This window comes from Chaetodon trifascialis, chromosome 12, assembly GCF_039877785.1.
Source record: "Chaetodon trifascialis isolate fChaTrf1 chromosome 12, fChaTrf1.hap1, whole genome shotgun sequence".
Lineage (NCBI taxonomy): Eukaryota > Metazoa > Chordata > Actinopteri > Chaetodontiformes > Chaetodontidae > Chaetodon > Chaetodon trifascialis.
The window spans coordinates 12,192,060-12,218,350 of record NC_092067.1 but is presented as its reverse complement, the minus strand read 5'-3'; the positions used below and the strand labels follow the sequence as shown (position 1 = coordinate 12,218,350).

The 26,291-nt window shown below is 41.8% G+C and overlaps 1 protein-coding gene across 1 annotated transcript; it reads left to right on the top strand.

Annotated features, from left to right (window-relative positions):
* The first annotated feature begins 3,235 nt into the window (after positions 1 to 3,235).
* On the top strand, positions 3,236 to 25,704 carry LOC139340532 (follistatin-related protein 1-like). The gene is made up of 11 exons (XM_070976399.1): positions 3,236 to 3,413; positions 3,523 to 3,579; positions 17,440 to 17,541; positions 17,671 to 17,800; positions 19,158 to 19,190; positions 19,570 to 19,700; positions 20,618 to 20,736; positions 21,127 to 21,239; positions 22,174 to 22,284; positions 22,391 to 22,485; positions 24,199 to 25,704. The coding sequence occupies exons 1-11, from the start codon at positions 3,411 to 3,413 to the stop codon at positions 24,238 to 24,240; spliced, it is 936 nt and encodes a 311-aa protein (XP_070832500.1). The 5' UTR covers positions 3,236 to 3,410; the 3' UTR covers positions 24,241 to 25,704.
* The last annotated feature ends 587 nt before the right edge of the window (positions 25,705 to 26,291 follow it).

The following is a 26,291-nucleotide window of genomic DNA, read 5'->3' as shown; positions in this document are numbered from 1 at the left end:
GTTGAAAAAACGTGATTAAAGAAAACTCCAGAAGCAAAGAACCTAATTGAATGTGCATGCTACATTTGTGTGTATGCCTTTTATTGCCTGTGAGTGTGTGTGTGTGTGCATGTGTGTATGACCACAGCTAGTCTCTGACCCTTTCAGGCATTGATGGATCTTTGTGAATATTTGAGATGCCTCTCGGAAAGCCCCTGGCAGAACGCAGACAGATATCAGACGAGCTAATACCTCTGTTCTCCATCCTGAACACTGTACGATTCGCTTGCATGTGCATGCACAGTGCATGAATTTAAATCAGCGGTAGCAGAGAACAGATCTTACATTGAAGGCTTGGAAAGGGAATGTGAATTGTTTGTTGGACGTTGCAGCAAGAAGAGGGATTAAACAGTTTGTCTGATTAAGTCTTCATCTTGTCGTGGCCCCTTGAAGAACACGGTGAAAGCAAATCTGCTGTAAATTTTCTGAGTCTGTGTTTACAGTATATTTCACGTGTATCTGTATGTATTGTCTTGTGTGCATGTGTGTCTGTGTGGGTGTGTGTGTGCAAGTGTGCATCGGAAAGAAGATAGAAGAAAGCCAGACAGAAGTGGCAAAAGAAATCAGATGACAGGATGTACCATCAGTCAGCTTTTGCACTGCATATTAGGCAAGCTGCTCTTAGTGGCATTCTGTTTGCATTATTTTGTATTGACAGTAGAAGACATAGATATAGAAAAAGGGCATTAAATGGTTTGTCGGGGGTGAGTAACAGGTAAATCTAGTGCTGAATTCAATTAATCTTGTATTTTCAATTAATTCATGTGAGAAAAAAGCTCATTATAGTGCTGTTGCAACCCTTTCACAAGAAGTTATGTTTATATACCAAATTCCTTCTCACAATACGCTTTGATGGACACGTTCAAACTGCAGCATTTTGTGACCAGACACCAGGGTTTGCATCATGACTCAAGTGTGTGGTTAGGTTTAGGCAAGACTGTAGTTTCAGGTAACTGTTCAACAAAACCGCAGCGTCTCAGGTTCGAGTCGCTTGAGACTGTTTTGCAATTTAATCAAAGTGACAATGTGTCCCTTACCTTAACAATGTGATGGGACTATAAAATCAAAACATAAAATGCACTAATCATGCTTTAGCTGCTACAAGGGATTGCTTTATTGCATGAGCTTGGGTTGCAGGGAAAACAAAATGCACATATTTGTCTTCCTTGTGAAAACATGGTGCCTACATGAGCCGTGATGCAACTTGACTGCAGATGGTTTGGCCACAGATTCCGCTGTGTTATGCTTGTACTGGCTAATGTAGCTTCGAGCCATTCGAGCCTCGAGTTCATTCGCTTTTGAGCTTGTAGTTTTTCAGCCTCGACCGACGCTGTCTTGAGTGACATCTTTTGAGGTAGTTTATCAGACTTCAGACATCTCTCTCTGGAGCACAGATGGTTCTATACAGCTTTTTTCACATATTGCATGGAGAGGTACTCCCACAGACCTGATGTGTAAAATCTAAAACCCTTTAAGTATTAATACTTTGAGTCTTGGAAAATACTTTTCTTTAAAAATGTTTCTTGGTAAGAGAATTTAGACTGGGTTATAACGTTTAACCTGGAAAGTAAGTAGCAACAGTATAGTCATCTGAGAAGCATGCTAAATTAAGTTTGTCACTGCTGCATTGGTTCACTTCATGCAGCTTCCTCAATGCCAGCAAAACAGGCAGGCAAACAAAGGTCATTTAAAAAGGGAAACATTAATGAAAAATAGTCAAAATGCCTGACAACAATTATATTCATGGGACCGTCTTAAGAGCATGAAACTAAATTCGGCATGTTTTTCACTGCTTGTTATTCTACATCAATACAAGTAGGATGAGAAACACCAGAACACAAACAAGCATGCACACACACGCGTACACACACACCTTCAGAGACACACACAAGCTCATACAAAAAGCCCTGGGGTGTCAAATAATCACAGCATCTATTTAAATAGGTAGATTTCCTCAGAGGGGATGAAGTTATATATAATTGATAGCTTGCAGTGGGAGAAATTCATTCATCGTCTCCTTTCTATTCAAAATTCAGTGTGCTGGAGTGTTCAGTGCCTCAGACCGTCCTTCTTAATCACTCTTTAATTACACTTCGCTGGAGCATGCACACCAATAGTGGTTTGTAATCCTGAAATACTTAAAACCTAACAATCATTGAACGCTAAGCTTCCAGTATATGGAGGAAAGGTCTTTCTACATGAGGTGTCTGGATGTTTCTGACATAGATCGATGATGTAACAGCCTAGTTACAGCTGAGACCACATAGAAACAATAAGAAATATCAAGGATGTACAAATGAACTCCCAAACCTGATCCTCCTGACCTCAGTCGGTGTCATTTTCTTCTGAAACTGAACTTCTCAGCTGACAAAAGCTCACTTACTGTTAATGACAAAAAAAGAAAACAAACCAACAAAAAAAACAAGTCACCTTGTTGAATTAAACATGCTTAAAAAATGGTATCATAATGGTCAAATTTCTAGAGACAAAGTCAACCAATAGCTGGATAAGAAATCTGACAATCAGACCAACACATTTTTCTGTAGGCCTAAAAGGAGAGTGAATCCTGGACTTACAAATACAATATATAATGGAAATGTAATGTTGCATCATGTTGGCTGTGTCAACAGACACAGAATGTTTTTTTTACTTTACCCATGACACGTCTGTTTAAAGATGCGCATCTGTCACTTGGTTTTCTTCTGCCCCCTAGTGACCAAAAATCAGCAAACACAGCCTCAACTGGTTAAACCCTCTTAAACACTGGATTGTATGTGGTCCATGCGACAACTTGGGCCGCATAGTTAGATGGAGTACAAACTGAAGACTGCGTGGGCTTCTGTAAAAGCCTCGGGACGTGAGGGCCGTTGGTGTCTTCTCAGTTTGACAGAGCGACAAGAAGTCAGGGTCTTTAGCATCTGAGCAGCCTATTGCTGTATTCTGGGGGGCATACAATGGTGAATACAAAGATCGGAGGGATGTTAATGCACTGGTGATGGATCCACACACACAGCTGCATTAACGTCTCTTGCAAAAAAAAAAAAAAAATAGTATATGGAGCAACCGTTTAGTATAATGTAATGTTTAGGAGACTATGGTTGCATCTACACCACACATACACACACTTTCGTCGGTTCCTCCCCCTCCTCTACTCCTCTGTGTACGTCCTCGGAGGACTCCCGACGTTTTCATTGGCCACGGCGGAGAGAGAGGAGGAGGAGAGACTGACGGACTGGCACGAATTCCTCAGCGCTCCTCAGATTTCTTCAGATCGCGGACCTCCTGCTCGCCTCCGTCCCAACAAAAATCCAGACCAACTACCCTCCTCCCAGCACCTCCGAGCGGAGCAGCTTTCTCTCCTTCTTTCCAAAATGGTAACGCAGAACATTAAAAGTAGCCTCTCACCTTAAGTTTTCTCAGCCTGCTGAGGAGCTGGTGTGTCTATCTCCGCTTGATTCTTACTTTTTCTCCTTCTCTGTCCAGATGTCGCGAAGGGTCGCTGCGCTCCTTCTGCTGGCCGCGGCTGTCTGTAACGCCGAGGTAAGTTTGGCTTAGAAAAACTCAAATTGTTTTCTTTGTTGGGTTTCAGATGTTTATCTAATGCTGTTTTCCATCTGTAGACTAAGTTAGTAAACGCTGTGTAACCTCCCAGCACCAAGCTGTCCGCCTGGACTCACATGAACACAGCAGCTTTGTTCACAGATGAGCTAGAAAACATCTGGAAAGGGTCTGAGTCACTCTGATATCCAACACAACACGGTGCTGTGGGGAAAACTAGTCATTTAAAGCTGTGTTTTCTAAACTGTACTCTGCATATAGCTTGTTATAATGTTTATCCTTTTAAGAAGAACCAATTATGCCTTTATTTTTAGCACAATTATGAGCTTCATTGTGGAGACAGTGAGGCTCACAGTTGAACTAAATTGCCACTGGAGCAGTTTTCTTCAATAGGGACATCATTCTTAATCCTAAAAATCATTGCACACATAATGTGCTTTGATATGTGCAATTTTCTTTCTTTCTTTCTTTGGCCTTTTTTTTTTTTTTTTTGAGTCGTGAAGTCAGCAGAGGACCAGAATGACACAAGAGTGACAGACAGCTGTGAAAAGCAAAGATGGGAGGGCTAGTGTTTGTGTATATCTCACAAAGCCCCCTGCCTTGGGGTTTGATGGCCCCTCATCATCAATAGTGTAAGATGCTCCGGGTGCAAAACACTCTGCCAACTGGCAGCTGCTCTAATGGCATACAAACAACATGTTTGGGTGGTCAGTCAAGAGAGTGTGTACTCAAGGGTTGTGAGAATACTCACCTTATGGGTCTCGCACTGCAGCGCTAAGTAGTCCAACCTCTGAGTAAACACAAAGATAATGGGCTGTTAAAGACTGGTGGCCTGATGGCACACAGGGAGACCACCTCCAATATTCTCATCTGACTCTTGGTGAGGAAGCAAACTTCAAGCAAAATGTTAATCCATTCATTTTAGAAACAGCAACACACACACACACACACACACACACACACACACACACACACACACACACACACACACACACACACACACACACACACACACACACACACCAGGTGGTGGTTGATGGCTCTGTACCCTCACAGCTGTTGAACACCTGGCTTTGTGTTGACTCATTTGTTGACCTGCACAACAGTTGCACGGTGAGAAAATAGCTGCAGCCTAATTAGAGGATAGATTTTTCAAACACTTACAGCTACGTCAAATGTGAAACACAAGATAAACCAATTGTCTGCTGCCTGGTCTATCCTTATTGCTTCACGCAGATGGCCATTACAGCCTCAACTGCCACGACATTACTCATGGCCCGACATGCGGGCCCCATCCCCCCCTGACCTTCTCCTGTCGTCCCTACCTTTGCCCGCTGGCTGGAAAATGTTCCATTGTGTGCTCCTTTATTGGATTCATGGCTGTGATTTGTGAGCTATGGTATGGTGAAGGCACAGCACACAGCAGAGTCTGTACCCACCAAGTTAATGGGGAGGCATTAGAAAGACATCTATTCTCCAAAGGTAATTACGCTGATAATATACGGCCTGTTGACTGGCCGTGGGAAGGGCCTGAACTGGCATTCCAGTGTGCTGTCTGAAGGAGGTCAACAAGTTGCAGCAAAGCTATCGCAGGAGTCGATCTGATGAGCCTGCAGGCTGTGCATACAAGTTAATTTCAGGGGATGTGCATTAGATGTTCTGTACACACAACATGAAAGAGCTGTAAAGACTGATGAAAACACTTTGCGTGTGAATTGTGTTTATTCTCTGGCATGAAGGCAGGGTATTAAAATCTGGACACTAACTCCTGATTTATTATGAAGGACGATGCCTTTGTGCTTCCTGAGGTGAGAGATTGCAGCGTCTGAAGACAAGCAACTCAGAGATGTGGTGTGGCAGGGTGGCCAGGCTCGGCACTCTGTGTGGATAACTGTGTGTTTGTGTGTGTGCTGGCTGGAAACGAGATATGCATCTTGTGAATAAAATGTTGGCGTCTTACTCAAACGTACCGGGAGCTTGGTATGCTAAGGAGGGCAAGATGCAAGTATAGTGAAAGCCATAAGAGTTTGCAGCCTCGGGGGACATGTGCACACACTCTTGCATATAAACAGAGAGAGAGGAGTGTTTATGTTTCTGTTTTTAAGGCATGCAGTGTTATTGTGTTATCCAGCATCGTCCGTCGTGACAGGGTGGAATGACACAGTGGTTAATTTGGTTATCTGAACTGGCTCTGGACCTTGAAAAATACAGACATCAAGAAAATGAGTCCAACAAGGCGAGCACACAAGCTCTGCTCTCACAGTCCAAGAGTTGAGTGGATAAAGAAGACAGGTTGAAGGGATGAAGAAGAAGTCAAGAAGAAGAAGCTGGTTCCCTTGCTGATGCCCTGGATTTGGAGCAGACTGATTGAGCCATAGCCTCTCAGGCACCCTGCCATGTTGCCATGTTGATGCCTGTTCTCTCTCATCCAAGGTGGGCTAAAAATATCTGCCCAGGTGTAGGGAACGCGAGCATGAGGGGACGCTGTGTCCTCTGCCTGTATCAGCCTGCTCTAATTAACTGTAGCCCAACATGCAGTCATGATCCTGCGCAGGGATGGTGGAGGACGGCGAGATAGAGTGATGTAAAACAGAAAGGAGATGGAGCCACAGTCATGCAATTATAGCAGGGAAGATTGGGGGGTGAGGTAAGACTTGGCGGTGTAGTGAGGGGGTAGAGAGATAGAACGAGGGGGGTGTGCTGTGTTTCATGTCCCTGCAGTGTGTTCTCTTCACTCTTGGCTTGGCATAAAAGGAGTCCTCATTTAGCTTAGCAGCTGTACTGGTGTCTTATCATTACCGGCACGCTGCACTCAAAGGCACTACACACATGAGTTAACACACACACACACACACACACACAGGCACAGAAATGACAAGGAGCAGCACTAAAGTCTACTCAAAGGGCTTGTGAGTAAAAGATAATGAATATGTAACACACTAACTTACTCATGCATGCTAAAAGTTAAGCGTACATATAGGTGGCGAGGCTCGAATCAGTTCGCTCGGGAGACGAGGACTCAGCGATGCATCTCGAATGCAGGTTATAAAGGGCGACAATTTCCCTTTGTTTTCCACTTTTTAGCTCACAGTCAAAGGTGATAAATCAACATCATTAGTGTGACATGTTGAAAAATTGTTTGAATTTCAAGGACAATTTCAAGGGAGATAAAACTGGCACATAAAAACAACTGAATATGGAGATCGTCCTGCATCCAGCGGCCTGTGTAGGTTTACCTTGAGATCAGGCCCTGCGTCTGAAATGCAGCCTGCTTGGTGAGAATGGAGGCACTTTGGGATGAGTGATTAACTGGCTGCCATTGTTCTCTCCGGTTATAATTGTTCAGTTCTACCACCATTAACCAGAAAGCCTTGACAACTGCTGCAGCGTAAAAGTGGCCATTTACACCGTTTTAAACCGTGAAGCGGTTTATCTAACAAATGTAATTGTCTTGTGACGTCTGCGATCTGAGATTTGTTTTATGCAGTTATTGTTATTGTTCTGTGTGTTGCATTGCCCATCCGCCAATGTTCACCAATCCACAGAACACACTTTTAGAGCAACGAAACAACTACTTGGTATACTGTTTCAGTTTGGGAGTGATTTGATAATGCTGGGTACCATTTTAGTGTCTCTTTTTTAGGAGCTAAAACAATCGGTCCATTGGCAGGAAAACAAAAGGCAACTATGATGATAATGATTCATCGTTAAAGTGATTTTTCAAGCTAAAAATTTCTTTGTTTCTGCCTCCAAATTGTGAGGATTTGCTGCTTTTCTTGCTTATAGAAATGAATATCATTCAAGCCCTTGTCAAACAAGCTCACGCAAAGCTCATTAAGCCCATCAGCGGCAGGTTTGTCTCCTTGTGTTTTGCAGTAAACCAGAGTTTTTAAATCTGGTGTCTGTGGAGACATTTGCTCACTGGTGCACCGTAGGGATGCGTTCTAGCCAACAAAGATTGAGTTGAGTTGGCTACAGCAATTAGTGTAGTATGGCAAAGGCTATGGTGTCACAAGCACATCAACAGTGTTTGTGCAATGACTCTCACTACCAGTAGGGGGAGACAGAAGCTCTGCACTCCAGCTTCAAATAAAAGTCGCAATATCACAATGTAAAAATGCTGTAAGTGAGAGCAGGGTGGCACGGTGGCGCAGCAGGTAGCGCAGCAGGTAGCGCGCGTGCTTCACAGCAAGAAGGTCACCGGTTTGATCCCCTGGTCAGGCAGGGCATTTCTGCGCAAAGTTTGCATGTTCTTCCCGTGCTTGCGTGGGTTCTCTCCGGGCACTCCGGCTTCCTCCCACAGACCAAAAACATGCTCATTAGGTTGGTGACTCTAAGATTGTCCTTAGGTATGAGTGTGAGCGTGAATGTTTGTATGCGATCGACTGGCGACCAGTCCTGGGTGTAGCCCACCTCTCGCCCGTCGACAGCTGGGATAGGCTCCAGCCCCCCCGCAATCCTGAAAGGGATAGTTGGGTATAGGAGATGGATGGATGGATAAGTGAGAGCCTTGCATTGTATTGCATTATTTCTTCAGTACATAGGTATTATTAGCAAGATGCACTAAAAGTAGTAATTAAAAGTAGTTATTATAATATTGGATTATTGTTATTGATACATGAATGTGTAAGTAGTGCTACTGTTGTCGAGGTGCAGCTAGCAATAACTTCTCTACATACTGTTGGGTAGTTGAATCTATGACAATGCATCTTATTTCAAAAGCTACTGTATGCTAAAGCTAAATAAGCAGAAGGTTTGTCTGTAAAGTATCCAGTAAGTCAAGAGTCAGTCAGAAAAAACAAGCAGGTTGACATCACTTTGGGCTTTAGGTAACTGTGATGGATGTTTTTTTTGTTTTTTTTTTTGCTATTTTCTGTCATATTAGACGTCTCTAAAATAATCAAGAAAATTATCTGCAGATTGATTAATAATCACTTACTTTTTAATTTTTAAAGTCCAGGATCAGGTTTTAATGTATTCCCTGAATAAAATAAACAAATGCATCACAGGGTTTATGTGAAGCACTGACCAGTCTGTGTCCCTTACCTGTGTCTTGTGTAGATGACTTGAAATGGGGATATTACATGTCAGCAGGTTTGGTGTTTCGGCAGGGGTCAGAGTGTTGTTGGGAAAAGCATGTTCAGCACAGGTCCTCTGAGAGCATCTGTTCACAACACTGAATTAACAGGCTGTCCCCTTCAAGCCATTTTATTCGTTCATTCTTGACCTTTGGTAACAATATATTTGATGCGCAGTAGTCTAAGTTCAAAGGTCCACTTACTAGCTTTTCAACCACATATCAATGTCATTCTCTCAGATGAAGTTATTTCGTTATTTATTACATTGTTGCTTTAGTGTGTATTGAAGTGAGAAAGTGTAAAAGAAAAGATATAAAGCTGAACATCAAATACAGAAGAAGAAGAAGAATGAATGAATGATTTGCCCGTAAAATCAAAAGTTGTGATCAAAAGACACTGAATTAAGGGTTTCATCATCAATGAATCTGCTGATTTTTGTCTTGATTTATCGATTAGTCTTTTTGTTTATAGATGTCAAAAATTGCAAAGAAAAAAAAAATCCCATTATTTTCCGGCTCCCACAGCCTGAGATTGCATCTTCAATTAGCTTGTTATCTGACCAACTGTCCAAAACCCAAATATGTTCAGTTTACTGTCATACACGACAATGAAAAGCAACAAACCCTCTCGCTTGACAACCTCTTTTTGCTTGAATTACAGTTCTAAAAGTAGTTGCAGATTTTCTGTCATCAGCTAATTGGCTAAACGTTTTAGCTCAGCTTGAATCCTGACTGACATGAAAGGCAGAAATCTGACAGGTCTTTGATGAACTGTGAGGAAAAATAAGATATAAACATGCCTATTTAGAGCTTATGAGACCTGGTCTGTGTCCCATTTGAAGCTGTATGTATGTATCATCTTGATGCCACTGACAGATTTTTAATGGCTGCACACACTGAACATATCCTCCACTCTGTAAATGGGCCCTTTTCCTTCTACAAACATGTTCCAGCCCTCAGCCCCAATACTGGCCTCAAAGAGGGAGCAGAGAAGAGGGCAGGGACTCTACTCAATCTCCTGGCCTGCATGCCCCCCCCCCCCCCCCCCCCCCCCTTCCTCCCTCCTGTCCTGGCAGTGGAAAAATGCCCAGAACAGAGCAGGGGGTGGGAGAGAGGGAAGAGGGGAAGAGGAAGGTGGCAAAGTGGATGAAGAGAAAAAGGGAGGAAAAGCTTTGGGGAGAATTGTTGGATCAAGAATAAGAGAAAGACAGACATTGATGCTGAAAGAGATGACAAAATCAGGACTTTATGAAGAAGAGGATGACAGGACAGACATGTAGTGTAGAGGGCTGGATGGATAAAGGTGGAATGGTTCTGTATGGGATTGATGTGGGTCAGGTGGTGGGGACACTTTTGTCCCAGCAGTGTGTCAACAGGGTGCACAGGGAGGGGAGGGGTGGTGCTGTGTTCATGGCATTTTATGTCCTCTGGTGACGTTTTTAACTGCTAGCAGATGTGGCTCTGCCCAGACTGTGACTTATTTCCTGCCTTTCTTTAGGCTCTCGCTTTCTCTCTGTGACTTTCTCTGCATCTTTCTTTCTTTCTTTCTTTCTTTCTTTCTTTCTTTCTTTCTTTCTTTCTTTCTTTCTTTCTTTCTTTCTTTCTTTCTTTCTTTCTTTCTGTCTGCATTCCATTTTATTTCTTCTTGTTGTTTCTTTTTGGGTGTAGTTGTTAGATTTCAGCTCTTGACGGGCCTGGTGGGTGTAAAATAAGAGGCAGCAGACTGGGGTGACATCATCGTGTCCGTTGGTGCATTCCTTTCACGCTGAATAAGAAACAGAAGAGGAGAGAGAAGAATAACAGGCAGTTCAGTGTAAACTGGTCGTTACCACGGGTCCTTTTTGTTTCTGCAGGTTTAATCTCAGACTCGGCCCCTCAGAGAGCGTTCGAGACCACCCACAGAGCTCTTACAAAGAGCTCATATCTTTACAACACTCAAATTAGTCTTACTTTGGCCTCATTTTTCCAAGGACACTGCCAGTCCCACTATCAACTCGTTCTCATTCTCATGTAAATCCAAGAAATACAAACCAGGCATCTCAGCTCAGAGGGAGTGTGTCGGTAGTGTTTCTCAGTGGAGGCTTTACTGTATGTCTGATCTCAAGAGGCTGTCAAGTGCAGAAGAAATGTGACCGAACCTGTTTCGATATGTATGAAGATACAGCTGAATAGATTCAGAATGAAGGAAAGAATGGATGCACTTTAATTATTGAGGGCAAGTGCGAGAGCTTACTGTAATGATTCACAACCATGGCTGATGATGGTTTGTTATGTTTCTCCCCTGTGAAATAATTTCCTTAAAGGAGGAAACTGGTTCATGATTAGCGTACAGTGCGTGGAGTAAGAGCGCTTCTCGCTCTTCTTTGGCTGCGCTCCACTTCTCTTCTGGTAAGGCCCGGTTAGAGGGAAAGAGACATGGGAGGGAGGTCTTTGTGGATAGAAGGACACGAGCTGTTCGGTTTGAGTCCTCCCTGTCCCTCTCGCTCCTGGCGCTGAGCCCACGTCTCATGAAAGCTGACAAGCATTGGACAATCCGGAGCCGGAGAGACAACACAGGAGGAAAGCGGGAAATGCTGGAGAGGGGGGAGAGCAGGGGCACCTCTCTGACCTAAATACTGAGGAGATTTTGGCTCAAGACGAACTCTGTTGGACCCCAGCTGAGGCACAACATAGCTCAGGAATGTAACCCCTGCCTCCTGATCCTGTCTCTTGTCTACATCCCTCCCCTTCAACTCCCCCCCCCACTATTTTACCTCAGTGTAATTAGAAACAGGCTTGTGAAGTGCTGGGCTGCTTTTTGAGGTTGTGAGGGTAGAGTTGCCTTGCTGTGTGCGCATTTGGCCATCCATCTGTCAGTCTGAGACTCTCTGTTGGCGGTGGTGAAGTACATGATGTAGGGAATGGAGTCACTGTTGGTAAGAAGGAAACAACATTAGCCTTCAAAAGGAAAATACAGCATGTTTATACATGAATATACTCTGCACATACTGCACACAACTAGGATTGCAACTAATGATTATTTTCAGTGTCAATTAATCTGTTTTCTTGATTCATTGATGAGTTGTTTAGTCAGTGTCAAAACAATGGTGAAAAATGTTGATCGGTGTCTCCTAAAGCCTAAGATGAAGTTCTCAGATGTCTTGTTTTGTCCACAACCCAAAGATATTCAATCACAAAGATGTAAAAACTCTTGCTTTCATGCCTTCATATGTACATTCTGCCCCAACAGTTGTATAGTCCACCCTATGCAGTACAATGTTCAGTATTACACTTCTGTTTTAAGCACAAAGTTTAAGTTTTGCTAATTATATACGCCAGCTCAGAAGTCTCTAAATGGAGACAAATTGTTGCCTTCAGGACACAGTTGGGGTCTTTAATGTCTGCCTAGAATTGACTGCCTCATCTGTTCGTGTCTGTATCATTGTTATAGCTCCCTAATGGGTTCTGAAATATAATTTCTTTGATGAATAACTGTGTGTTTTGGGGTTAAGTGACCAAATAAAACATCTGAGCAGTTTTTAGTTTCAATGATTTACCCGTTTTCTTTTTCTTAATTCAGCAGTCATTGTTTTTGATGTTTTGGATTTTTACAGTTTTTGCTTTGATAAATCTGATTGAGAAGGAGGTCAAAGAATAAAACCACACCTGAAAACACTATTCTAGTGAACAAAATGAGCAGAAACAACCTTTTATTGTCATGCAATCATCAGGAATGATTTTGTTTTCATATTGCAAATTGTTAAATAGCATAATATCTTATTCATAAAAGTACTTCGGGGCAAAGAGGAAAATGTTTTGTCAAGGTTGCAGCTTACTCAGTACATCTAGCTACATCATAGAGATGTTGACATAAAACGAGCTGAATCACCTTTCACCTTTTTGTAATTCAGAACGATTCAACAGCTCCATAAAGCGCAACCCCCACAGTGATTATCGTGCTGAATCAACATCTCTCTAAGACAGTCTCAACAAAAGCTAAATGTGAGAAGGATTTCATGTCGGGTTGTCGTATTGGACTGCATTAAATGAATCTCTGTGTGCCCAATAAACTGATCAAGGTGATTAAACTGGTATAATTCATTAACAGAATATTGCAATACATATGCAATATCTAATACGTTTATTTTCTTGAGTGACCTCCATTATGCTGTTTGTCACTGTCGACATATTCAGGACAGGGTGTTTACGGTCGGTAAATCAATGTTTTCTATGCTAATGAGAGGCATGGTGCATTGTGGGAATAGAATCCACGGTGGCTGTAAAGTGACACCCACAGGGGAAAGGCATTGATTGGCCTGCTAGATCAATGGAGCATCACCGAGATGCACACGTACACAAACACACATATGCGCAAAACATGCAGTTGAAGGCGGATAGGCTCCATTACTCATACTGTTATGTGTATCGACAGATGCAGAAAGACGTGGAGAACGATGTTCTAATGCGTTTTTTATGTGGTAGTGAGTACAGATTTTGCCTTGTTGCTGTTGTACTGCCTAGATCCTTATCGGCAGTGGAAAATAAAAGAGACTTTTTTCTCTGAAGTGAGAATACATTGCCCTTTAACTCCAGTCTGCCTCAGCATGGAGCCATTCAACACATAGCAGGGGAGAAATTCACATCCCCGCCTCTCCTCTTGTGTCTTCACCATTTACCTGTGTTTTAATAGTCAGACTTACTGCACAGCTTCCTCCACTTTTTCTTCATCTCTCTGCTCACTTAGGTTTCTCCTCAGACTTCCATCTAACTCTGCAAAGCTGGTCTCGACTCACTGGCGTGTCTCTTGCACCCGTAAAAGGGCATGGCACTGGGAATAAGACAAGACAGAGAGAAATGAAAGTAGACTTGAAGATGAAGATAAAGCACTGAGGGTTTTGAGAGATATCACTAAAATCTTTTAATCTTCTTAAAACCTTTAAATAATATTAACCTCCTGACAAAAATATTAAAGTGGAAAAAATGGAAGAGGAAGGGCAGGAATTGAGGAAAAATGAACTTTGGATTGTGTGTATATATGCAATCAGTTTAATGCTAGAGGCCACTTGTGGTATGAAAGGCTCTGCTTAGTCTACTATGATTCACTAGTCACTCATCAGAGCTCCAGCTCCTTTGATTGTTTTTAAATGGGAGAGATGGAAAATAAGGCAGCATTTGTTGCTGCAATGAAAAATTTATGTCATTTAAGTAGGACACCCACAGCGGGTGTGTTTGTCTTTGTTTGTGTTGCCATTTGTACATTTTTTCTATGTCTGCACTGATGGTGGTTGGGTTAATGAGTATGTTCACATGCACTAGTGTGCCAGTTATGGAGGCGTTTGTGGAGAATCCTGTGTTTTTGCATGTAAACATCATATCTTGGTTTCTGAAATAACCGCTATTACTGTGATAGAAAATGGGATATTGGGTGTTTAGACACCTTATTCAGTTTTTCTGCTATGTGTGCATGAATGCTCTCAAATGGAGTTGAATAGTAAAAACACAAAGATACAGTGGTAACCGATGCAACAATCATGATCTAGATGCTACAATGAAATGATGTCTTAAAACTGGTTTGACGTTTTGGTAAATACATGTATTCACTTACTTGCTAAGAGGTAGATGAAAAGATTGATTCCACTCATGACTGTGTACAGTACATAAGCTACCACCAGTGGCTGATTAGCTTAGGTTAGCTTAGCTTAGCTTAGCATATGGCTGGAAAGTGAGTGGAAACAGCTGGTCTAGCTCTGATGAAAGATAACGAAATCTGCCTTGAGGCACTGCTAACACTCACTCATTAACATGTCTCAAAGAGTTATGACATCACTGTAAGTTCACCAGGCAACCGGCAGAGACTCCAGGAAGTCACTGCTTCCGCCAAGAAATAGTGTAGCACACAACCCACTGTTCACCTGCAAATTGTATATTTTTTTTGCAATTTTTTCAAATAGACTAAACAAACAAGATCACATCTAAGAGTGGTATCAATGTGTCTGAGCAAGAAAGCTAATTTCTAACTTGGCAACAAATACATGATACTGGTAGCTAAGAGTTAATAGCTAATATCAGCGAATATAGGAGCTTGGCGAATTTTATTGGTGTAGGTCTAGGAATGAGTGGCAAGGATATGGCGAAATAAGATGACCATCCAAACACCATGCCCTGAATTATGATCAAAACCAGACACAGGTGGACAGGTAAATGTCCTCAATGATTGTGCATGCAATAGGGTGTTTCTACCCAGTCCTGTTCATGGCAACAATGAAGGCTACATGCAGGCATGATTTATGACACATAAGGCAGCCAGACTTCCCTGGTTTGTTGAAGGTCCATTCTTTTCTGCTGTCTGTGCCATAAATCATATAATTTGATCAACAGGCTCTGCTGTGATCTCATTATGGGGCTTGGTTCCATTTGCCGCTTTTGATTGACACTTCTGTGATCTTGCCACAACAGGAGCCTGTACATGTTCTCACCATAGCAACAATCCACTCGAATCAGCTGAAAAAAAGAGCCGTGTGCCTCTGTGTTCATTAGCTAAATGTCAGGAATCCTCTGCTGGTTCTAGTAGAAGAGAGGTGGACAGACAGAGCTCTACATTTATACCAGATTTACTTAAGGAGTCCATCCATTATTCATGTTCTCATTGGAGGTTTCTACAGGTTTCAACAGGCTCCTGGCCCATCTGTGTCTAACAAACTGAATTGTCCAACATGCTCAAAGCCACGGGGATTGCTTTGAAGATTTTCCATGACCTCAACTTTGGAGTGCAAGGGTGTGTGTGTGTGTGCAAGTTTAAATCATGCATAGAAATGAACTGAAACCCTACAGTCCCTCTCCTCTCAGCACTTTGGGGTTAAAGCTGCTACACCGCCGTGTTTGCATGTGACCCCCCCCCCCCCCCCAACCCCCACTCCCTGCATCCATCTTGTTATATTCTATCATTAGTGAGCTTAGTGAGTTCGGTCAGAAGAATCCAGCTTCGTTTTAACCTACATACCAGAACCTGGGCTCACAAACACACACACAGCAGCTTGGAAGCCAACTCACGTGCATTTGTGCACAGAAGGCCAACTCTCTGTCTCGCTCTTACAGGAAACAGCAGCTTAAGGGGTGGGGGGAGTCTAGAGAAACAGGGAGGAGAAAAGATTTCACAGAGCATGGGAATGAGCCCAAAGGAAAACACAGCTCAGACTCCAGATGTGGAAACACCCTGTACACACACACACACACACACACACACACACATATAAAGACACAGCAGATAGGGAAAGGAGGAGGTAATGAGGTTCATAAAACAGCTCTTGGAGCGCCGCTTGGCGGCCTGTGATTGGTCGGTTTGTAGGTCCAGTGAACTCATTTTTTTGGCAATCACGCTGGTAATCTTTTACAACAAACAAGGAAAAGATAAGAAACTAAGGCATGAAAGTGTCAACAAGCAAAAACGAGACTGACGACATATACTAGAAAGTTAAACTGCCACAGAAACATTAGAAACTTTGGCTTTTAGAGCTGACAGTTTGGCTATACTCTACTAAGGTCTCATCCTGTTTGCTTAAATGGTTCTCATTCTGTGTTCCCACAGCACGCATACACACAAAGATAATGCTGTTGTAAGCGTCCCAGCTGTTTTAATCTGCACCACTGCCTTTTTGTATCCACGCTAAAAACATCAGCTTCACCATTTACATTATTTTTTAAATCAAGTGTAGTCAGCTGTCACCACTTGAGCACAGACTGGCCATCGTTGACATGGCAACAACTGGCAAGCATAAGTAGGTCTCTAGAGACCTCAATAAACATGTAGACATGAGAACATAAGGTAGGTGTTTTAAAGAACAGGGATGGCAGTAATAAGGAAGCATAATAATCAGGTTTTGTTGTTTGAAGCACAGAAATGTAAAAAAAAAAACAAAAAAACAAAACCCTGCATCTTGATCGAGATCTGAATGAAATACACAGTGATCCTGTCAGTAATAACGCTGGTTTGGAGATTGCAGTCATATGTGTTGGGGAATAGCCAAATCACGCCCAAGAGTATTAGGACTTTGTGCAGGGATGATGTGTGCAAAATGTCAAGTGAGTCAGAATAGTGACCACAAAGTTGTTTATCATGTTAGTGAGGTGAAACCACAGAGAGGTGGGATCTCATGAAACTTTGCAGAATGGCTCAGTTTTGACACATCTTTTCAATTTGGCCCGAAATTAAACAATGTGTTCAAGAAGCAGTTAAATAGGCCACATGTATAGTTGGATTTGTGGTTGTCCAAGTATGTAAAGTACCAAATTTGGGGTTGAAGATTAGATGAAATCTGTTTTACATTTCACAGTTAAGGCGCTTGAAGAGAAAGCAACTTTAGATGACAACAAAAATGAAGCTAAGCACTCGTCCTCTGCCCTTGGCCGAACTTTCCCCTAAATCTGTGAAGTAGTTTTTGACATATCTTGCCGAATAACAAAGAAAAGTGCTAAATCGGTGCTCCTTTTTGGATTTCATCAAGGGAGATTCCATACTGTCAGTACAGTGAGGAGGAAACAGTCTCTGTAGGTCTGTGACAGAGGCTCAGGTTGATTAAACATGATTGAATGTGAAAGAAAATAGGGTGTGTGATTTGGATCCTATAGAGAATTTATGTTTGGTGTGTCTTTTAAAATCTGGTCAACGCCTTCGCAGCTCTTTCCGAATGGGCCTGTTAATAGGGGAACAGCGCCGCCCTGTGAGTGAAACCTGTAGAAACCATTAGTATTTCTAAAACAACAATGACGACGTGTTTCCTGTCTTTCAGGAGCTGCAGAGCAAAAGCAAAGTGTGTGCCAATGTGTTCTGTGGGGCCGGCAGAGAGTGTGCTGTGAATGAGAAGGGGGAGCCCAGCTGTCTGTGCATAGAGGTGAGTGTTGGCTCTGCAGAGACCAAGCGACATGACTTCAACACAAAGCTGGAATGTAAGAAATAAAAAAAAAGACTGACCCGAGATTAAATTTTCCACTAATTCTATTTTCTCCCTCTCTGTTTCCAGAGCTGTAAGCCCCACAAGAGGTCAGTGTGTGGCAGCAATGGCAAGACCTACAGGAACCACTGTGAGCTCCACAGGGATGCTTGCCTGACTGGCTTAAAGATCCAGGTGGCCCACGATGGACACTGCCAGGGTACGAGCAGGAGGGACACAAAATATAACTACATGGTCCATTAGCAGCTGTTTCAGAGTTTCCACTCAAATCACACAATCGTCCTCAGCAGGTGGCTTTAAATGACATTTCAAGTTCCCTCGTCACCTTGGTAATGGTATTGTCATCTTCTGTTTCCAGTATCCCTTTTACAATCCCAGTGGTTTATACCTCCAAGTGTGCTTACGACTATAATAATATTGATGTTATCATTAATAACACAAAAGATTTTCTTATCAAAGGCAATAAAATTTTTAGAGGAGGTGCCATATCTGAACAGCGTGGAAGACTAGATTAGAAATATATTCCTACAATTTTACAGGGATGTTTGGAACACGTTTTACGCTGTGATGCTCGATATGTTGAAGACTTGAGAAACTTTCCTGCGGTTACTGTGCCTTCAGTAACTTTGGCAGGATGAGATAGGGCTTAAAAAAATACCCTTCACCCTGTTTATGCTACTATATGTATATATTATGCTGCTATAAATCTATATATGTATGTATGTGTGTGTGTGTGTGTGTGTGTGTGTGTATATATACATATATATGTATACACACACACACACACACACACACACACACACACACACACACACACACACACACACACACACATATACATATACATACATACAAACACACACACACACACACACACACACACACACACACACACACACGCACACACATATACATATATAGATATATACTTATACATTATAAGCTCATGAATTTATTATCCCTGCATGCCTTTCTACTGACACTAAACTTTGTCATCAGACCACATTTAATGTAAAGTATTAGATCACGAATGTCAAGATCTTGCCAAATTTTGAAATAATAGGTATGAGGTAGAGAGTCAAAAAGCCAGACATTTAGCTCACCTGATAAACTGATGTCAAGTGTCATCTGGTGCAAGTGCAGATAATACTCTCTATAGCTTATTGAACTGATTAGTGTGTGATCTCTGATCTAGCACGTGCAACTGATATGAGAGGACCAGGTTTATGGTTTACCACACAAGGTCTCCCGCGCTCCTGGCTTTAACATATGTATCACTGCATCTTATAGTCTTGAGTGAGCTTTCACTGCTCCCACTTGGTGATGTCACACTCTTTGTGTCGGGCTGAACATTGATCAGAGCTGTGGCAGAAAAAGTAGACGGAGAAAATAATTATGCCACATCATCCTTTGTACAGACCTTTGACCGAGTGCTCAGTGACAGCCACGTTTATTTCCGTTTATCTGAATCAAATCAATGCTGTTCAATCGATTGATTTTTTTTTTTTTTTAAATCTCAAATGTTATACTCTTTCTCTCTTTTTGATCACCTTTAGAGAAGAAAACAGAGCAGGCAGCTGCCAGTCCAGGTGAGTTTGTGTGTGTATTTGTGTGTGCTGTTTTATAAATTTATGGTCTTAGGATTTAAAGTCTTTACAATCTTAGTGAGATAAGAAAACCCCCCAATTTAATTATTTTTATTGATGCACACTTTAGTCACTTAAATTCAGTGTGTGAACTCAGGTTGCAGTTCACTGATGGGTTAAGCTAGGTCTTGTATAGAGATTGGTATGTCTGTGGAATAACAGTATTTTATGGTATGATGGAACGGACAGGATGAACATGGTTGATATATTCACAAAAGACCAGAGTCAATTGTAAAATAGCTTGCAAGGCAGAGTGCTGTATTTTATCTATTGGATTATGCACTAATGCTGTTGACCTATGGATCTGTTCCCACCCCTGCAGTGGTGTGCTATGCTGCTGACCGCAATGAGCTGAGGAGTCGTGTGATCCAGTGGCTGCAGACTGAGGTTGTCCCAGACGGCTGGTTTGTCAAAGGATCCAACTTCTCTGATGTCCTGCTCAAATACTTCAAGGTGTGCTTCCCTCCTCTGCAGAATGGACCTTGGTCTCAATTAATGTACACAATCTCTCCAGCATCAGTCTTTTTCCAGAATACTCCGGATTATTTATCCATGCGGGCCTCCTCCAACCACCCTGATCCTTAAAGCCGCCTCAGACTGTGTCTAATTATTCATGTGACAGATCTTTCAAGTGTGTCAGCTGATGGTCATAATTCAGTTTAATGAGGATCTCTGTCCTGCAGAGGAGGACCCCTGCCACTCTCTGGGCTGACATGAATGACATTAAAGCAGACGAGTAGATGCCTCTTTGAACAGTTTGTTTGAACATCAGAATTCATTTGTCTGGTCTTTCCCATCTTGAAAATATGCTGCACATTTTTTAGAACACACTTACTGCCTGCTCACTTACTTTCTATCGCATCTCATATTTTCAGTTCATCTCCTCCACAAACACGTGGTCATATAATGGGTCTTTAGTCATCTGAAAAGGTCTACCAACATAACTGCCAAACTATGTCAACAACAGTGTTACAGAGCTTAAAGATTAACAAGCGGCACTGATTAATTCAGTGTGAGTATTTCTATTAAGGTGTATGCCTAAAATTACAATATGTATAGAACTGTTCATACTCGTGTTCAGGTCTGCTCCAGTCCCTTTATATAATATTAAAAAAATAAGTACATGCTGTCAGCAGAGCTGGTACAACAGAGCTGTGGAAGGTTTTGTCATGGCAACTGGTGCACTCTTGGTATTGTCTGTGGCTGTAACTGCACTTTCACTGACAGCCCAGACTGACCTGTCTATCAGAAAACACCACTGATTTCTTTCAGACTAATATTTTCAGTACACACACGCACATGACACAAACTGATCAAAATGCACCGTGACCCCTGAAGATGTAAAGTTGTGCATGTCCATGCTTCCGCAGTCATATGACAACGGTGATTCTCAGCTGGACTCATCAGAGCTGCTCAAATTCATCCAGCAAAATGAGTCGGTTGTGGAGCTGCAGTCTTACGCAGACCAGGAGAGCAACAAGCTGCTCAGGTCAGTGAGTGTGGATTTCAGTGCTTACGTGTGTATTAGTATTAGCAGTATGTGCATTCTCCCTTGTTTTCGCACAGTTTCACTTCCCACCAAACCTCTGTAGTCTTACATTTACTTCTGCGGTAATGCTTGCACATACAGATGCATATCAATGTGCTGCAGTGCCATTTTAATGTATGAGGTGCAAGTTATCGAAACTATGCAGCCAGTGCAAACTTTACTGAAGGCATCCTGTGGGAGTCTGCACTGGCATAAACAGCTGTGCTCTGTGGAGTGTCACACTCTAACCAATTATCATTTCCTCTGTGTGCTTGTTTTTGTCTGTAATGTTCTGCTGTCACTGTATAGAGCAGCTAATATTTATTCTGCATGTATGTTTGTGCCTCCCAGGAGCCTGTGCGTTGATGCCCTCATTGAGCTCTCTGATGAGAATGCCGACTGGAAGCTGAGCTTTGATGAGTTCCTCAACTGCCTGAAGCCTGGCTTTAACCCACCAGAGAAGAGTGAGCTTAAAGTGACCATTTGTGTATTTTGACATAATGTAACATAAAGTCGCACACCAGTAGAAATGGTATATGGATTCACTGAAATGAGCTTCGTCAGACAGTCCTGACACCCAGCAAACTGTGATAATGAGCCTCAGGTTGCTTCTCTATTCAGCGTTTTGTGGTGTCACTTCAATCTGCACAGTCATCTGATGTTGATATATCTGGGATAAAGTTCATAGGAAGTGGAGAGAAAACATTCACTACGGAGCACTGAACCCTGGAGCTTTACCAGACTCAAGGACGCGCGCACGCGCACACACACACACACACACACACACACCCCAAAACTTGCTTAGGACACTTTTGGAGACATAGAATTACATTCATTTCCTGGATACCTGCCTAACCCTAACCACTATGTCCAACTATTGACTCAAAAATCTGGAGTTTTCCAGTTTTGGAACATGGCTCGTGTGCGTGTGTCCCCGATTGCCCCAGCTCTCCTCAATTAACTGGTCTTGAGTCTGAAATGTCATACCCACATACACATTTGGCTGGCTTTGTGTGGTTTTGTATTTAGAAATTCCACACTTACCACATACACAGAACTCCTTTGGTCATGAGTATTGCGACTTTCAAGCCTGGACATTGTAAGATAATGAAACACATCTTAAAGGTTTTGGAAATGGCTTGAATTTTTCTGACACTTCAGACTTTCTGCTTAGCATGGGTGTTGGCAAATTTGCTGACTGTTCATTAGTAAGCTGAAATTAGCCAAAGGCATGTGATTTTAAAATTAACATACTGGATGAATTACATGGCATTCTGAAATGCTGACAAATCTTGGTCATGGCAATTGATTACAGTGCAGTGCTGTTTCTGTTATCATTCTGCTACAGTCGATTATATGTGGTCTTGGCTGAATTGTTAGTCACATGTCTTTCTGCAGAGTGTGCCTTGGAGGATGAGACATATGAGGATGGAGCAGAGACCCAGGTAGAGTGTAACCGCTGTGTTTGTGCATGCGGCAACTGGGTCTGCACTGCTATGACCTGCACTGGTAAGTTAAAATACCAGAGGTGATTTATTCTTTTGATTATTTTTTCAACTTACACATTAAGGCAAATGCCCCCTGAACATTAATAATGATTTTGTTATCTGTCCAGATAAAACGGCAGCTGTGGATGAGTCAACAGACGCTGGGGCAGAGATGACTGAGGAGGAGTGGAACCTTCGTGTGGCTGAGCTCAACAAGCACCAGGTTGGTCTTTGCAATCTGAAAACCCCTGTAAATAATAACAAAAATGTCATGTCAGCAATCATGTCAATGTCATCATAAATCAAAACCAAAAGTGCCTCTCAGAACTTGTCTACCCAGTCACAACTTTTAGCGTACTTCAAAGTACCATCATTGCCCACAGCTCATAGGATTCCACTTGGTTATAAGGTCCATGAGATATCACTGACATGAGCCACAACCCAATTGTCTGCCTTTAGATTCCTTCAGGATATAACCCTGATGACTTGCAATGTGTTTCTGGACAAAGAGCATTTGAAATCAAACTGCTCAGCCAGCACAAAACAATTCAGAGAGGAATTGGTAGGTGTAAATTTTTATGTCACTGTGTACCAACCTAACACAGCTCAGTGAGCCAGTGTATCAACAGTTTTATGACTTTTGGCTCGAAGAGTGAAACAATAAATCAAAAGATGTGAAATAAAGATATGTTTTCTAAATTAGTTCAATAAAACTTTGAAATGGGCATGGATATGATAGAAGGCAGATGACAGAAAAAAGTGCCAAATGATCATTAACCTTTTCTCTTTTTATTATGGATTGTAGCAGGGAGGGGTGTCATCAAGATTTTGTGTGGATGATTCAGAATCATCAAGCTTTATAGATTGTTATTCCTAGTGAATGTCAAGTAGCTTACACTTCACTGCTGGAATAAGGAAAACAACATCACTACGTGAAGCTAGCGACTTGAGGCTAAATTAGCCGCTACTAGCATAACATACCAAATGGAACTCGTGAGCTAGGCAACAATACCATGGAGGTTACTGTTGGTGTCTAGAAGCAACCAAGGCTAACAGTTTAGCAAGCTAACAAGCAGGTCACGTAATGCAGGAAGTACAAAGTCATAATGACAGAGGCAAAAGATGAGGCCACTGGGAATATCTGAATTTTCCATATATGTATTAGAACATTACAAAGAAAAACACTATATGACAAAAATTACAATATATTAAATTACCGTACACTGAAAAAAGTACTTCCGTGGCTTCCAAGTCAAAGTTAGAGCGCTCAGAAAACTTCCACTAATGAGGGTGTGGAAACCACAAGAGGGATGCGTTCAATGGGTAATGAGGGTGCCAACTTTTTCACAAGGAGGAAGAATATTTCTGGTTCTGCTGCATCGATTTCGATGTTTTTATGACCTGTGCATTGTGAGTCCAACAATGTTACGATGATGCTAAATCAGTGAGGTACTCTTCTAATTACGTAGCCTATTAAGAGGTAGAACAATAGAAACACTTTGCTACAGAAATGCTAAAAACAGGGGTTGGTATTACTGTTGGCTTACTTAAAACACAATGCGATGCTTGTTTATATGTGTATGAGAGCATGGGGCTCACAAGATAGAATGAGGGCTCTGGCTTGAGGCCATGGCTGAGTCAGCAACGTCATGTGCTCTGTACTCCAGAAGGGCAGCTTATAATACCACTGTAAACAAAGTATGGTGTGGCCAGCTGTATGCAGAATTCAGACAGGATGACCTTGCATCAAAATACAATGTTGCTTATACAGGATAAAGCATTCAAGTGATATGTGAACTTCCAAAGATGTTCAGAACAAAATTTAAAAAAACCTCCAGATGCTTATACAAATATGTCCTCACATTATTAACTCATTATGCTAAATGATACACTAGATGTCACTTTTCTGACAACTCTTTTCATTGTTTGAATACAGGAAACAGTTGAGAAGATGAAGAGCAGCACAAAGGAGGCCTAAAAAAGGACACGATAAAGGAGAGGATGCACGTCATCACCCTTCCTCCATACTTGATTTACCTTGTGGCCATTTGTTATTAAACTGACTTTTTCATGTTTCTCTGCTATGTTAATTATTATACTTTTTTTTTTTTTTTACATGGTTTAAGTGTTTGTGTTGATGTTTGTTAGATTCAGGGGCAATCAAAGAGTATTAAAGGATTCCCTCGTGTTCAGTACTGTCATATTTGATTGCATTACTGCGCCTCTACGCTAGCCCTGGGGCTATTTTTACTACAATCTTTATATTTTTACAGTTATTATGGAAAAACAATGAAGTTGTCACTGTTTGGGAATATGGAAGGTAGTGAGGTGAGGAGCTTGGAGAATCCAGCTGTTGAAATGAGGGAACAGTGGGAGTATAGAGAAAGCTGACCACTTGACATTTGGCACAGCATGTGTCTCTGCACTGTCATGTGTTTTCACCGCTAGGATGTTGTTTAGAGAAGCTGAGATAAGAGGGTAAAGCTATGAGTGAATTTTGTTGCCATTTTGAACTGCCACAGTAGGCCACTACTTGACCAATGCACTTCTCTTTCTTTCTCTCAAGCTTTCTTAGGCTTTAGTTTATCACAAGCTTGAAATTTGTTTATATCTTAGTGCTAAAGTAATTATTTTGCTGCAAAACCATTTGTTTCTGTGTACAGTATGTTATTGGCTTGAGTTGGAACTCAATCTTGTTCCCATGTTATGCTCTGGCAAGTCTCTCTGGTGCTCTTCAGTTAAACATGTCTCTGTCTTTGTCTTACATTGCTGAGACAAAGACATTGTGGTCGATCTTTCATCGTGGAGAAGCACAACTGCACCCAGGTGAGACCTGATCTGAACACAGCATGGTGAATAGTAAAACCAAAGTTTTGATATTTGAATGATGTACAAAATTATCCAGGTAAAACATTACTCTGGACCCAGCAACAACACTATACCTGTGCTTCAAGATCACTCTAACAGAAGGACTAGCCTCATTGTCTGCTAAAGTAGCTTAGACGCATCAATAACCGGGTGCATATCAATTGTTTGTTTGTGTGTGTGTGTGTGTGTGTGTGTGTGTGTGTGTGTGTGTGTGTGTGTGTGTGTGTGTGTGTGTGTGTGTGTGTGTGTGTGTGTGATGCTGAGAGTAGTTTGTTAAATGTGTTTATTTGTTAAAATTCTCTGTCTAAATTGGGAGGTTTGACAATATCAATCAGTGCCTTAGACCTGCAAACAGCATAGGTCTCAACCTTTGCCTGCTATTATGCCATGTGGCATAGCAAGAATGAGTGTGCTTTGCTGATGTTTAGCAGTAAACTAGTGCTGTGTGACTATCCCTGATAAATGTCTGTGTGAAAGTTGCATTACTAGGTTCAGGCTAAATCTTTATATTCCACTAAAAGTGCAGAGACTGTAAGGAATACGTATGTATGCCAATAAAGCCCATACACCACAACACAGCTTTGTCATTTGGTACGTGTGTGTGCTTTTATTTGCCAAATTTCCATTTCAGATATTGTGAGCGCAGTAAGTTTCTACTGGACAAAAATAAATAGGTGTCTGACTGAATTTGAGAGCATTATATAAAGCCATACATACCCTTACCTTACTTACCCTTAACTTTATTAACTGACATTTTACTCTTTGTGTTATTTTATTCTTTTTTGTTCTTCTTGTGTGCATTACTATCCTGCTTGTTTAATATTGGGCTAACTGGTTTTCATTGAGAAGCACTTTGAAATTTTGTATTAGAAAATTTCGAAACAGGTCTACCCTTAAATACATACTCTATTAAAACACTTAGAGGTAATGTAATTGCCAGTGGTATAAAGCATTTTCAAGCCTACAATGTAAGCATGTAGTACAAGTCTATTTTCATAGTTTGAACAATCATAATGCATCTTATCTGCATGTCATGTTTTGATTCTAAAATCCTAGTCTGCACATTAACAAGTAATGCCAGCTGTCAGAACCAGTTCCTTGAAACTCTTAATATACACTTCTGAAGTAAATCTCACTTCCCATTCACAGAATTTATCTGAG